The 15,822-nt window shown below is 32.8% G+C and overlaps 1 protein-coding gene across 1 annotated transcript; it reads right to left on the bottom strand.

The window, feature by feature from the left end:
* Positions 1-4,140: 4,140 nt before the first annotated feature.
* LOC145270273 (uncharacterized) lies at positions 4,141-4,491 on the bottom strand. The gene has a single exon (XM_080125917.1). It carries the CDS (start codon positions 4,489-4,491, stop codon positions 4,141-4,143), a length of 351 nt encoding a protein of 116 aa, XP_079982043.1.
* Positions 4,492-15,822: the final 11,331 nt, after the last annotated feature.

Below are 15,822 nucleotides of genomic sequence, written 5' to 3'. Positions count from 1 at the left end.
GACTGTTTTAAATAAAAGCAATGTTTGGCTGCTCCATACTCAGCATTACAATCATCAAAGGCAGAAAATTTAAAACAAAAACGAAAATCAACATTTTTTTAGGTATGCTGATATGTTTGTTTTAAGAATCAAATTTTCAGTCCAATATGAGAACTAAGACAAGGGAAAACCTATTTATCATTATGATACGATTTTTGTTATTATTTATTAATTTTATCGATACACATGAAAAGCAAATCATTGGAAACTGTTTTTCTGCAAACTATGTGCATAGCTTTATTCTAAAAGTTTGCATTTTTTCATATAATAATTTTGAGCTTACATAAAACAAACGTGAAATAATTCATGAGGGATGAAATAATTCGAAATTATTATAATTATTATAATATGTCTGTGAAATATATCAATATTTTTATTTTAGGTTCTAGAATATGCAACACGATTTTAAAATATGTTACATTATGGAAAAGTAAAGAATTTACACGTTTAAACGACATTGTCTCTGAAATATATAAATATTATTGCTTTTAGGTTCTAGAATATGCTACAATATATATTTTAGTAAAGGATTGTGTTAAAACGACATGGTTTCTGAAATATATAAATATTTATTTTATATTTTAAAATATGTTACAATATGTAAAAGTAAAGAATTGCTTCTGAAATATATAAATATTATTTATTTTAGATTTTAGAATATTCTACAATATATTGAAATAATGAAATGTGGTAAAATTGTCTCTGAAATATAAAAATATTATTTTTTGTTTTAGAATATGCTACAATATGTAAAAATAAAGAAATTTGATAAAATGATATTGTCTCTGAAATATAAAAATATTGATTTTAGATTTTAAAATATTCTACACTATGTAAAAAAAAAGAAAGGATGTTTTCTCTGAAATATTTACATATTATACAGATTTTTATGACAGCAAAAACGCTAATAAAAATCTCAAGTATTAATTAGACACAATTCATAGAAGACCAAGTCGTTGCGAAAAACAAATAAAAGTACAAAAGCAAAAAATTCTGGTATATATTTTAATCATAATTAAATATTAGCCCATACAAACACTTGACAAAAGTCATATTCTTTTAAAGCATTTATTCTGATAGAAAATAACGGCGAAATGCTAAATTATATGAGAATTAAAGTTTAATTTTATGTAAAAGAATTTACACTGAGGAAAATTCATAAACTATTTGTAAATATACATTTTAAACTAAGTTACATATATTTACACAATTGCGATAAAAGGGATCATTAGAATGTTAAAAAATATTTCTCGTAATTTATAACACGTGATTGTTTGGCATCCGCTACGTAATGTATAAGATAACACGTGATTTCTTGGCATCCGCTACGTAATGTATAAGATAACACGTGATTTCTTGGCATCCGCTACGATGCTCTTTCTCAGCTAGAACAAAATGATCAGAAAATAAGCAACACATCAAGTAGATCTTGAATGTATCGCAATGTGATGAATACTCTACAAAATTTCTGGTAGCATAAAGTATTAACAAATATAATAAAAAAGGGTAAAAGAAAGGAGCAGAAAATTCTAATCTTGATTTCGATTGATTACCGATGGGAATTTATTATGATACAAAAATAATCAAAAGAGAATTTACACAAATGTTGGAATGTAAGATAACAAAAATAGAATTATTACAATTAGTTTTTTTTACTGTAAACTATAAGATGACTTAATTGGTGACGTAAGAGAATGAAACGAGTCATCACATAGTCACTTGCTAAGAAAGTCAGCAAGAGTTTGTCAGTTAAACTCAAGATTGAACAGCGGACATGGATCGAGATTCTGTTGCTGCAATCTCTGAAAGCAGATGAACTTACTAGAGATGATGTGTTCAACTTTAAGGGAAATCATAGACATGGAATAAAGCTATATTATAATATAACTTGGTGCTATAGTGTTTCACTCGGGTAACCTGAGTAAAATATAAGGTATATTTTGCTTTTGTCTTACCTGCCACAATGACAAATATTTCAATTCATCATGTTAAAATAATTATATCGCGTACATTAGTTGCCGCGGTTGTGAACACTGTTAACGTGTGTATATACCTACAAAAATGGCGCTATATACTACAAACTAGAAGAGAGAACACTCTACGCACATCCAAAGGCAAACATCTATGAAGAGAATTACATTGACGCTACACAACCTGACACATATATATGCAAATATATATATATATATATATATATATATATATATATATATATATATATATATGTATACACACCTGTATACTTGAACACATGCTCTTCCTTCGCTTGGTTATATACACCATCTATAAACAATTCTCGTCTGCAGGAAGAAGTGTGTTAAGAGGATTTTTATTGAGGTTTGTGAAAAGCAACAGACAAACCTAAGCATTGATTAGATTATTAAACAAAACATTCGGCTTTTTATATTGAAAAATAACACCCCCTGCTATCAACATGCGAAAATGAATCTTGAAAATGTACAGCTTATATTATGTATTCTTAAAGCGATAATCAATGCGATAAATCTTCTACTGACTAAATGTTTGAGCCATTAATTCTGCTACTTAACCATATTGTATGTATTAAATAAACACTTGAGCATAGACAAAACAAAAACGAGAGTCAATCACTTATTTATACTATCTGACGACTTTATAAATTCAAGTTTTTACAAGGTGACATTTTGAGTAGGATTTTATTTTCTCATAGTCAAGTGCAGTCAGGTTGTTATAAAGAGTAACTTCCAGTAGTGTACTCATTTAGAGTGATATTACCTGCCAATACTTCAAATCGGTCATGAAACAAAGTAAAGCACATGCTTTTCATGAATTACGTCAAGATTTAAACAAAATCAGATGCAAAATATTCAAATTAACATGAGATTAAATAGAAATCTAGTATTTACAAACTTACTGGAATTTATTACAATGATATGAGATTTAATAGAAATCTAGTATTTACAAATTCACTGGAATTTATTACTATAAATGATATGATAATGTACTCCACGATGGTTTTAATTATGAAACGCACATGATAGAGTGTCCCACTTTGATCTATTGCGATCATTTGTAATAGAAAAAATATCTATAAAATTGGTAAAACACTGTTATTAAACAATATTAATTGAACAACGACAATCCATGATGTCAAAATCATAAAAGGGAAAAACAATATATGCAAATATGCCACACCCGTGTCTACTACGGTTCCTTAATTTTTCTGGCAATAAATTAACTCTAGACCCAAAATGATTGAAACACATAAATCTACTCCCTCATCAGCACACAATTCCCTTCCCTGACTTAGCATCTATGAAAAATTCAATCTAAAGTAAAATACATGAAGTGTTTTGGCATCAAGCACAAGTTGCAGATTAACACGACAATTATTGCAGGTAATAGACAAAAAAGCAAGGAAATCTAAGCATTTATTAGTAAAATGTACTCCTGCAAAAAAATCTGCTACTTAATAAATGCTAGAATGCTTACAACCTGCACCAAGGCCGCCAACAGAGTTAATCACCTGTTCTATTGTATGCGTCCTTCCGTCTAGATAGACGATAGAGGATTGTGCCTGAAGGTTGTCATGAGTGGTGGCAACTACTGCTGTGACTGCTGCTGATGCTGTCCTTTTGCGCCTGTCCCTTTTCTCCTCCCACTGTTTATCTCTTCTCTCCTCGCTCAGCCGGACGCATTTCTTAACTTTGACTCTCCAGGAGTCACAGTCCGCTGCATAGGATTCAAGGTCAACAGGGTTGATGTTGCCGGATTTTAATTCCCTTTTGCACACACCATAACATCTGAGGTGTGATCTACCGGTTGGTCTACTGCCTGCTAAGAGCTCGCCATACAGGATGTCTTTCGGGATTCAGCCATCTTGCATGCGGACGACCTGCCCTAACTAGTGCAGACGTCTGTGTGAGAGGAGGGCAAACATTCTTGGAATATTTGCTTTGGCAAGAACGTCTTTGTTCGGAACGCGGTCGTGCCATGTAATGCCTAAGATATTTCTTAGATTGTGCAGATGGAAGTCATTTATTCTGCGCTCTTGACGTGTGTAGAGGGTCCATGTCTCACTGCAGTAGATTAAGATGCTGAGGACACAGGCTTGATACATCTTCATCTTTGTGTTTTTAGTTGTTGCATGTTGGTATTCCACGCTCTGTTTGTCAGGCTGGTCATAGCTGTTGCTGCTTTTCCAATGCAGGTGTTTATCTCGGCATCCAGTGAGAGGTTGTTGAAAATAATGGAGCCTAGATAGGTGAAGTCGTTCACCACCTCTAGTGTCTGATCTCCAATGGATATGCAGGGGGCGTTGCTAACATCTTTAACCATGACATTTGTTTTCTTGAGGCTTATTGTCAGACCAAGCTCATTGTAAGCACGGGTGAGGCGGTCAAGGAGTTGTTGTTGGGGGGGGTCCTCAGAGTGGGCCGCTAATGCTGCATCATCTGCAAACAGCATTTCCATGATGAGGGCACATAGACGGGCCAGGTGTAAAAGACTTCCATCTCCTCTTGTGCGAATATAGACACCAACTTCATGAAAAGTGTATAGTAGCAGAAGTGAGAAAAATATGCCAAAAATAGTTGAGGCAAGAATACAGCCCTGTTTAACAACACTGAAGATGGGAAAAGATTCTGAAAGTTATCCATTGAATTTGACGAACCCCTTCAAGTCTTCATCCTGTTTTTTTGTAGTAACATAATGAGGTCGTTTCTGCTAACCAGGTCAAATGCCTTTGTGAGATCAATAAAAGCGAGATCCAGTGGTTTTGTCTGCTCCTGTAGTTGTTGTAATGAGAATACCATGTCAACAGTTGACTTTTCTGCTTTAAAACAGCATTGCGCCTCTGGTAAAACTCTCTTCGCGAGTGACTGGAGTCTTTTCAATACAACACGAGTGAAGACCTTTTCAACAAAGCTGAGCAGAGTGATGCCATGGTAATTATTACAATCATAACAATCACTTTTATTATGGTAAAGCGTTCTGATGTTGGTGTAACGCATGTCTTGCGGAACCGAACCTTCTTCCAAGCACTGAAGCAGAAGCTGATAGAGATGATCTATTGGCGTAAGGATATTACAACGCTTGAGCGTTTGATAATAAATAAAAAGGTTAATAAAAACCTGAACCAAAACTGCCAACAAGTAAGGATATTTCAATAATTTCTGATAATAAATGATAAAGTACAGAGAGAATATATAAAACGCCTTTAATGTCATTTACTAATATAGAATAAAATTACAACCTGCGTTTTACATGATGGGAATGTATTGAGGGGGGGGGCTAAAATTTATCTCGTGGAAGATCGAGTGCTACAAAGGAATTATTAATATCCTGAAATGACTTGAAAACAGTAAACGAAGTAATATAATTGTCCTAATATTAAAAAAACATTAAAAATTAGACAATATTTTCAAAACCAATTGTATCAAAACTTTAAAAATATGCTATACTTTATCTTGTGTATCTTTTGCTTATAACTAATTAAAATTAGTTACCCTCATGATAACATATTGTATATTAACTCTCTCATAAAATCTGTTGTTATTCTGTATTTTAGTTATTGTTTGATCAACTGAAGAAAAACTTGATAAAGTTTTAATATTTTGTACAAGTTGATTGGGTCAGCTCTGTTTTATGCAGTGAGTTTTAGAGTCTTTTTGTTTTGTTTGATTGTATATATTTTTTGTAGTAATGCTTTTAATGCTGTAGTGGGTGATATTGTTGATACAATACTTTATCCAATGCTAAACTGCAAAACATTCTCTCGGCACAATTTAACACATAAACAGCATAGATAATCCTGCCTTTAATAGGGTTAGAAGTTGGAAAACAAACTGTACAAAACTGTAGGTGAACCTCATGCGACTGCAATAAAATAACTGGTCTGAATAAGATTCCAATATACTGGTGTATTTTATGTTTATTTCATTAAACGAACATATATGCCTTCAAACTAGTCGTACCATACACCATGTGAAGAAGATTACAATTTCACCGGTGTCACATATGTAGTCAATCATGAAAGACGTTCCTACCAGAACATACTATATTCCTTCCTACAAAAAAATGAGTAAGAATTAATTTTGTTTGTGTAAACAATTTAGTCCTTTACTGTTCTTTTAAAGATTAGTTCAGCAAGTTTATGATCAATATATTTATTGCCTCGTGATTTTTTAAATGTTTTTTATTTGAATTTGTCTCTAAAAACAGCTGGATCTGTTTTGATGATGTTACATGTCTGCCATTCAAATTTGATTCAAATGTTCGGATTTGGCATTGCTGTAGTGGGCAACATTGTCAGACTTCATGGTGGATGGTATGCCATATTTTTTTTTACATAGGCGTCACCACTTATCAAGGCCGATAGGCCACTCAAGGATAAGAGTTAAAAAGTGTACAGTAGTCAAAAGGACAATATAGTAATCGATAGTAATGGAAGTTCGGTAAATTTCCTGACTTAAGTGGAACGGCTCATCAGAAAGTTGTTCACGTTGGACTTGAAGACAACCATATTATAGAAAGCTGGAAAGCAGGAAAAGGAAGACAATTCCACGGGCGTGCAGTTCTAAGAAAGAAGCTTTGATCATGGAATCTACGTTTAGGTTTAGGCACAAATAAAGAGTTGAGGAGATTATTGATAGTGTTTTCAGCTAGACGAGTGTTTCTTGTGAAAGTTTGGCGAGGGGGGACCATAGATTGAAGCTCAGTCGAACACTTTCCATGAAAATAACGATAAAGCAGAGACAAACTCGCAACATCTCTTCTGTAAGATAGAGGTTGCAGTGAAGAGAAAAGGACATCTCCCACCAGGCGATGAAGTCTATTTTGAACCCTATCAAGACAGGACAAGTCTTTTCTAGCAGCTCCTGCCCATATGTGGCAACAGTATTCCATCCTTGGACGTATCTGGCTTTTATATAGATAGAGAATTGCATCAGCAGTGAGATATCTACTGGACTGATAGAAGGATCCGACCATTTTTCCAGCGACCTTGGCAACAGATTTGATATACGTATTCCATTTAAGATCAGGGGTAAAGGTCAAGCCCAAAAGCCTGTCAAAACTTGAAGCCTCCCCAAGACGATGCCATATTCAGTAAATATTTGTTTAGTTGAAAACACATTTTAACTTCCATACAACTTTGCATGTATTTGCTGTAGTAATTCGCAATGACCAGATAGTTCTCCGCATCCAACGAGAATATGTAAATCCCTAGATAGTATCATGGTTGTGTTCGCACCTCATACTCTAGTACAATTTCATGGTGATTTTCAACTCCGCAAAAATATGTCTAAAAGAAGTTCATGATTTTGTTGGTTTCTATTGATTTAGTAGACTTATAAGCTGCTAAGCTTTTTGGAACTCTTTATATTTACTTTATACATTTGCACCTGTCAGTTATGTCTATGTTGATCTTGTACCAGTATACTGTCTAATTCGCAGGATTGTTTTTATGCCGTAAATGCCCAGTGTGTAACTGTTCAAGAATTTTCTTCTGGAAGGGTCTTGGGCTGATGACTTGTTCTCGATTAAGAAATAAACTGTTTTCTACTGAGATCTTGTTGATCTGCTTATACCTATCACGTTGTATAGATGATTATCTCGATGAGTTAATTGAGCATTGATGATTTCACGTTAGATTTCGACTAGCCGGTAAATTGAATCACACCAAACCTGTTACTAAGGATAAATGGTCGCAGAATAAGAAAAAGTCAACAGTTAGGAACATGACAACAGAATCAATGAGATTCCTGCCGACAAAACTAGAAATTTTGTGGGAATTTTATTATTATTATTTTGTTACAGGAGAATCGTCATTTTTTATATAAACTTTGCCAGCAATAAAACATTAACACATTATTTTTTTACATAAGTGTTGTAAGTAAAACAAATAGTGTATGCTCTTTAAATTAGTTTTTTAGCACAAAGAACGATACGTCGGGTCCGACGTCAACTATAAAGTAACATAATCAAATTTTACTGATTTCTGATCAGTAATAATTTTGAAGTGCTTCCCAAAGAGTTAATGGCGCCAATATATAACTGCTTCTATAATGGCAGCCGCTTCCTTTTCAACAGCTGAATGGTTTAGTTCAGAGCCATGTAGAGTTCGTGAGCAAAAAAACACTGGTCTACCATTTTGGTTGAGGATTCCAGAAAGACCACACAATCAGATGCCTCGGTCTCCAACTCAAGGGAGCATTCTCGTCGATAGTTTTTATTACAGCTGATTCAATAATAATAGCCTTAGACTGTCAAATGCATTTCGATCTTCCTGATTAAGGGAAATATTCTGGTCTTTATAAGAGGCTGAATCTTATCAGAATACCTATGGATCTACGTTGAATAATACGAGAAAAAACGCAGGGGTCGCTTGAGTGATTTGCCGTCAGTTGGATAAGGGAGTTCTTTTAAAGGCTTCAATCTCTCAGGATCGGGTTTAATTTAACCGTTGGGTCCAATGATATAACCGATAGAGCTCAGTTCATTCACAGAAAACACACGCTTTTCTTTATTGTACGTAATTTTCCGTTTTTCTGTTACCTGGAAAAAATCAGCCAGATTCTCATCTTGTTGATCCTGATCCTTTCCACAGATGAAAATATTGTCCAGGTATCCAAAGGTGTCGTGTAAGTCCCCAGAACTTATAATTTCTTTGATAATTCGCTGAAAACAAGCAACTCCGTTTGCACCCCCAAAGGGTATTCGGGTGAACTGATACAAACCGAAGTTAGCTTCAAAAGCAGTGAAAGGTTTGTCATTCTCATTGATGGGGATCTGATAGTACGCATTTTTCAGGTCGATTGTGCTGAATACGTACTGAATACTGAGCAACCTTATTCACTACGTAATCCAGCCGGGAGAGGGGGTAGGCATTCTCAGTTTCAGAATAATCAATGACTATTCTCTTTTTCTGATTATCGGATTTAACCACGACCACTTGTGCCCTCCAGGGGAAGTTTGTTTCGATGATCCCCTCCTTTAAAAGGCGCTTAACCTCTGAGTCAATGAACTTGCTATCACTTGAACTATAACGTCTAGACATTTTTTTTACATAGGCATCACCACATTATCAAGGCTAAGAGGCCACTCAAGGATAAGGGTTAAAGAGTGTACAGTAGAAATTGGACAATATAGTAATCATTAGTAATGGAAATATGGTAAATTTGATAACTTATATGGAACGGCTCATCAAGAACTCATTTACATTAGACTTGAAGACAACCATATTGTCGGAAAGCAGGAAAGCGGAAGACAATTCCACATGCGTGGTGGCAACCGGTTTGCAGTTCTTATTTATATTAGCAAAAAGTTCAGGCGGTTCCACCGAAGTCACAGCGAGTCCACAAGTTGAACTCCCACCGTACATGAAGGTAACGCTTTCATGTTTACTTTGAAAATCCAGTCCGAGAATCACATCACAACAAAGGTTATTTAAAACTGACAGTTTCTGGTTGGGATACATACGTTTGTTAAAAAGTACATTAGGAAAACAAGCACCTCCACTTTGGATGAGAGGTCAGACGATGCCATCGAAACTCTCAATCTGAATCTATTATTTTTAAATTCAGATCCTAAGCTACTTTGGTATGAATAAAGCTGTCAGAGCTACAACTGTCCATCAGTGCTCTTAATGGCCGACCCAAAATGTGGATTTTTACAGTGGATCTCTGTATGGACGATGGAACTGCCGAACTCGAACTTATAGTGGCTAAGGTTGGATAATGGACCGAGGCAGAAGTTGATTGAGTAGTATTATTTGATTTGCAGCATTTTACAAAATGCACGATCCGTTTACATCGATGTTCCTCCAGTTTGAGACAGGCTTCTTCATAATTTCCGCAATCGCTGACGGATTCAAAAATATCCGGTGAAATAAAATTTATCAGGACCGACAACTTGTTGAGATTTTCCTAGAGTAGTGCCGCTAAAATATATTTGAACATCACAAGCCAGTGCTTAAACTCTCGCTCTGTATTAAATGAATTAGGGGTTACGTCCAATCGAGAAGGCCTCAGGGCACGATCCATTTTAAAATCTTTTACTGTTTTTTACCCTTTTGTGCTATTAAAATTGTTGTAAGTAAAACAAATACTGAATACCCTTTAAATAAGATCTTTATTAGCACAAAAGGACGAAATGAAATAACATGGCGGACACTGCTGGAGTAGTATACAGAGCTATCGCTTCATCAGGGAGAGTGCTATTGGGATGTTTCGTATCCATACGTAACACAATACAACACATACCAAAAGCTTTTGATAGCGTACGACATACAGGTATTTTTAAAAAAATCACCAACTATGGAATAGCTAGAAGTGTCTTCTTAATTATAAAATAATTTCTCTCTGATAGGCTTATAAGAGTAGTTGCTGATGGACAGAAATCAGAAACTCATAGTATTAATGCTGGCATCTCTTAAGGCTTCATCCTAAACCCACCTCTCTTCCTGTTCTTCATTCTAAGATAATTCGTAGACATTGATGTAGAAATCACCACAATCTATGGCTACACTTCAAAGAATAGCAATAACCAAAATCTTTCTGATTATCTATTTGATTATCTAGAGAACGTGATGCAATGGGGAAAACGGTGGCTAGTTAATTTTGATGATTCGAATAACAAGCTTCTCTCCTTTTATCAGAATCGCTCTGACTCTCATTAGGCTCCAATTGAAATGAATTACTCTCGTCTTGAGAAAGCTCCATGTGTTTACAAGTGTATGTGACTGACCTTAACTCCTGATCTTAAATAGAACACATACATCGAATTTGTTGCCAATATCGCTGTAAAAATGGTTGATCTACTCCATCAGTCCAGTAGGTATCTTACTGAAGATGCCATCCTTTATTTTTATAAAAGTCACGTACGCCTTAAAATGTAGTATTGTTACAACATCTCGGCAGGAAATGCTCGGTTCGCCCTATCAATCTTGATAGAGTTCAAAACTGGCTTCAAAACCTTGTAGGTGATGCTCGTTTCTTTTCCCTTTCGCTTCTTTCCCACAGAAGTGATGTTGCAAGCTTATCTGTGTTCTATCATTATTTTCATGAAAAGTGCCCGGCTGAGCTTCAATCCGATACCCCCTTGCAACTTACACAAAAACACTCAACTAGCTACAACCACTACATATGCTTTCCCCCACTCTCTATCTCTACCTACATCCCAATGCAGATTTTATGCACAATGCTTATTTACCAAGATGGGGCACACTGTTCTGCTGTCTGCTTCCCGGTTGAATACAACAAGACAACCTTCAAATTTAATGTATACAAGTTCTAGTTGTCCCCATAAATAATTAAATTCTACACAATTTACATTATTAACGATATCAAAACTGCCAGCTTATATTCTAACTTTTATCCTCAAGTGGCATTTGGGCCTTGGTAAGTGGTGACTCATATAAAAAGGCACATTTAATTATTTAATGTTTAATATGGAAACAAATTCTTAATTGAAAGAAGGACTCTGATCTGAAACAATAACCGAGAAGCACGCATTAACATTACCGAGTAAAGACGCATCAGCTATTGGAAATTAGCTACTTCCCTTTCAAAGATGGAGTAAATGCCTGGGAGGATACAACTAATGACAATAAAGTTTGCTTTTATATCGCCAGACTGATGATTACACGAAACATAGCAAACATGAATTGAGTTGTTTAAGTCGTAAGTTTAATCAAATCTTGTTTAATGCAATCATACGGTTATATTCTATTTTCTTATTCCAAATCTGTTTTTGTCATTTGACTGACTTCATCATTTGTACAATTCCTTCCTCTTATTTGAGTTGCAAATGTGAAATGTTTGTATACAAGGATTATTTGCATTATTCAGACTAGTGTTCCAAACTTGGACGTTAACAGTAGTTCGACTAGTTCAAATAAATAATGAAATGTTCAGTCTTTTTTTTTTTTTTAAATAAGAAGTAATTTCATATCTCCATTTCTTTTATACACAAGAAATCGCAATAACCCTTAAATATTGACAAGTATTATCTAAAATAGGAAAACAATTCGGCACACTAAATTAATGAACGGGTATTTTTTCAGGAGGAACTAAATAACTATTTCACCGTTTTACGATGACCTAAATTCATTGTTTCTTTAGAAGTTGGTTTTCTCTTTAAATAATTTAACGTTTAAATCGTGTTTTTCATGTTTTAATTTTGATTCTTTTATATTTTCATAAATTTTATTTCTTAATGAATTGGACACAAAACAAAAGTTGCAGCAATTTACTATAGAAATCCTAAAAAACAAAACAAAATTTGCTGTTTTGAACACAAAAGAAAAAACCGAATAATTAATTTTTTTTTCGTATTGAATTTCAGAAATGAAAGGTAAGTTATTATTTTTTTTCTTTCTTTATACACGTTTAAAAATAATTTTTCAAATAAAATGAGACATTAAAAAGTTTTTTTTTCATTGCAATTCCCGCCCCCCAAAATATCGATTTCGCCATGCTTTCTAACAGACGTGAATAAAATTTTTTTAAAAAATCCCCTAAAATATATATTTCAATCTGAAATTTAAAATTTCGAATTTTGTACAAAATGTGTTTATTTAAGTAAAACTTTTTATTTGTGCGTAAATAATGATATTTTTCATAAACAATAATTTGATTCGAAGTTGGTTTAATTTTTTACACAACTGAGCACAAAAACTATTTTTGATATTTAATTGTTTTAACATTTAAAAAAATTTTCTGTTTACACTTACTTATTATGTCGCTAAAAATTTCGTTTTTTTTTTAATGTTTTATGCAATATTTTTTATTGTAGAATGGAAACCTCTTTCTTTTTTATAAACTTTATTTCAAACAAGTACCCATTTATCGGCCATCACAAATTAGTAGCAACTTAATATAGAACAAAATATTGGTAAACCTATATAATTACACTATTGCGTAGTTCACCGTCGAAATGAATACAAAATATGCTATTTTTCTCGTTCTGATATAAACTCATCACTATTTTTTTTCAAACTAAATAAACACTTTAAAATAAGTATAGAACACAAAGACTTTTCCTGTTACGTAGAGTTTCTCCCCTTTAATAACATTTATTTGTAATATATTGGTTTTATTTTTTATACTGTTTGTTTTTTTGTTTTTGTTTTGTCTAAACTATAAAATGACTCGTTTCTATTAAATTGTGAGGTGAAAGTACAAATTAGTTTGAAAGAATATCTTTCTTTGTGTTAAGACTGGCTTTCTAACTAATAAAATTATTATTAATGAATGGAGGCATTTTCATTTGAAATTGGACAGAAAATGGAAAGGGTAAATCGTTTAAAATTGAAATTAAATAAATCTTTATAATTTCACTAAGCATAGTTTATCATCAAAATAAATTCAAAATTACCAGTTTTCTTGTTCTGACGTAACTTCATGACTAATTTTTGCAAAATATTTTTTAAATAAATAAACACTTTAAAATAAGTATAAAAGAAAACAAGACACATCAAATTACGTAGCGTTTTTTTGTTCGCCATTTGTAACATTTATTTGTAATATATAGGTATTATTTTTTTACTACTGTTTGTTTTGTTTAAACTATAAACTGACCCTTTTGTTTATTAAATTGTTAGATGAAAGTACAAATTAGTTTGCAAAGACTTCCTTCCTTATGTTAGGACTGGCTTTCTAACTAGAAGAATTATTAATGAGGAGAGGCATTTTCATTTTAAATTGGACACAAAATTGAATGTCTAAATAATTTAAAATTGAAAATAAATAAATATAAAATAATAAAACAACGACAACAAATCTAAAAAAATTATAAGCGATAAAAATAAACAGTAAAGTCATCTAGGAGTTCATGGTGGAACGATTAACGCACCGGACTGGGATAAACATGGTCTGGAGTTCGAGTCCTAGAAATAGTCAAACTTCCCTCATGAGAGGTAGTTACCTGGAAACACGTGTGTACGTAGATTATTTTTATAACAATAATAAAAGATAAATAAAATGTTATATATGTACAAATAAATTATGGACGACTTTCTAAGTAAATAAAAATGAACTTCAAGGCGATACCATATTTATCATTAGAAAAGCAACGACAACAAATCTCTCTCTTTCTCTTTCTCTCTCTTAAAAGACAAAAATGGATAATCATAATAAAAATGAACTTCAAGGCGAGACCACAATTTAACCATATTTATCATTAGAAAAACAACGACAACAAATCTTTCTTTCTCTTTCTCTCTCTCTCTCTCTCTCTCTCTCTCTCTCTCTCTTATATATATATATATATATATATATATATATATATATATATATATATATATATATATATATATATTTAAAAGACAAAAATGGATAACCATTTTTGAATAATTATAAAAACAATATATTATATCGCACAAAATCAGAAACTGAATATTTGACCCTGAAGTGGTTTGCCATCTTACATTAAATTAATACAGGAACGCGATTCCTATTCTAAAATCTTAAATATATATTTTTTAATTCATGGTTTTTGGATACTTTTAGCATCTGTTTTAAAATTTTATATATCTTTATTATTATTATTATTATTATTATTATTATTATTATTATTATTATTATTATTATATAAAAGGAACTTTGTGTGTGTCTGAGTAAGTTTGTTCCCCACATACTCCTAAACAACAGCGCTACTTTTTGTTGTTGTTCTTGTTTTATTAATTTTACATGAAGGTATTTTCAATATTTTCCATAAGTATCAATAATCGAAAAATTCGTGTGAAAGAAGGAACAGCCGCTTTGTACTAATCTTAACGCATTATACTAATCACTATATGGTCTGATATCATTTTTAGCACCTATTTCCAAATTTTCTTTATTATTATTATTATTATTATTGTTATTATTATTATTATTATTATTATTATTGTTATATAAAAGGAACTTTGTGTGTGTCTGTGTGAGTTCGTTCCCCACATACTCCTAAACAGCAGGGCTACTTTTTGTCGTTGTTGTTGTTTTATTAATTTTACATGAAGGTATTTTATGTGCCTGGCAATGTTCTAAGATAGATTTTGCATGCAAAAGTTTTCAATGAGTATCAATAATAGAAAAATTCCGATGAAATAATAAACAGCCGATTTTTACTAATCTTAACACCTTTTACTAATGATTATACGATCTAATATCACAAGTTCTTTTAAACGATTTATTACCGCACAAGCAGAAAGGCCCGGCGTCTAAAATCAACGGTGGATTCTTTGATATTATAGGGTATGTTCAAAATGAACGTTACTGTTTAGAGTACAATTACACCATGATACTTTATTTTTGCATTTGAAATTTAATTCAAGCTATTATTACTGCACAAGTAGAAAGACACAGCATAAAAAATAAACAGTGGGTTATTTCATATGACATGGGTGGGTTCGACATCGATGTTTCTGTTCAGAGCACAATTGAACCGTGATACTTTACATTTGCATTTTTAACTTGAATTGATTTTTTCATGAAATCAACAGTAGGTTCTTTACAGTGCAATTTACAGTGCATTGTGAACTAAGCCACTGTGGAGAGGCATGTGAAATTTTCCCATGGTGCAACGGAGTGCGTTCCCTCCTGGAGCAGCAATTAATTGATTTGGTTATAAAATGGTCAATTTCGCCGATTTTAATAACAACAAAAATGGGATTATGAATCATTCGTTTTCTTTTTTCTTTTAATTACATTCAACCCTAATAAGGAATATCGCTACTTGGACGTAACGGGCTACTATTTGGAACCATGCTTAGGAAAGATTATCAAGATGGCAACAAGATGTTGGTTTACATTACATTTAAAA

The sequence above is a fragment of the Euprymna scolopes genome, chromosome 46 (genome assembly GCF_053919585.1).
Source record: "Euprymna scolopes isolate OS-2025 chromosome 46, ASM5391958v1, whole genome shotgun sequence".
Taxonomy (NCBI): domain Eukaryota; kingdom Metazoa; phylum Mollusca; class Cephalopoda; order Sepiida; family Sepiolidae; genus Euprymna; species Euprymna scolopes.
The sequence above is the reverse complement of the archived record's forward strand: the minus strand, read 5'-3'. Positions and strand labels throughout refer to the sequence as shown.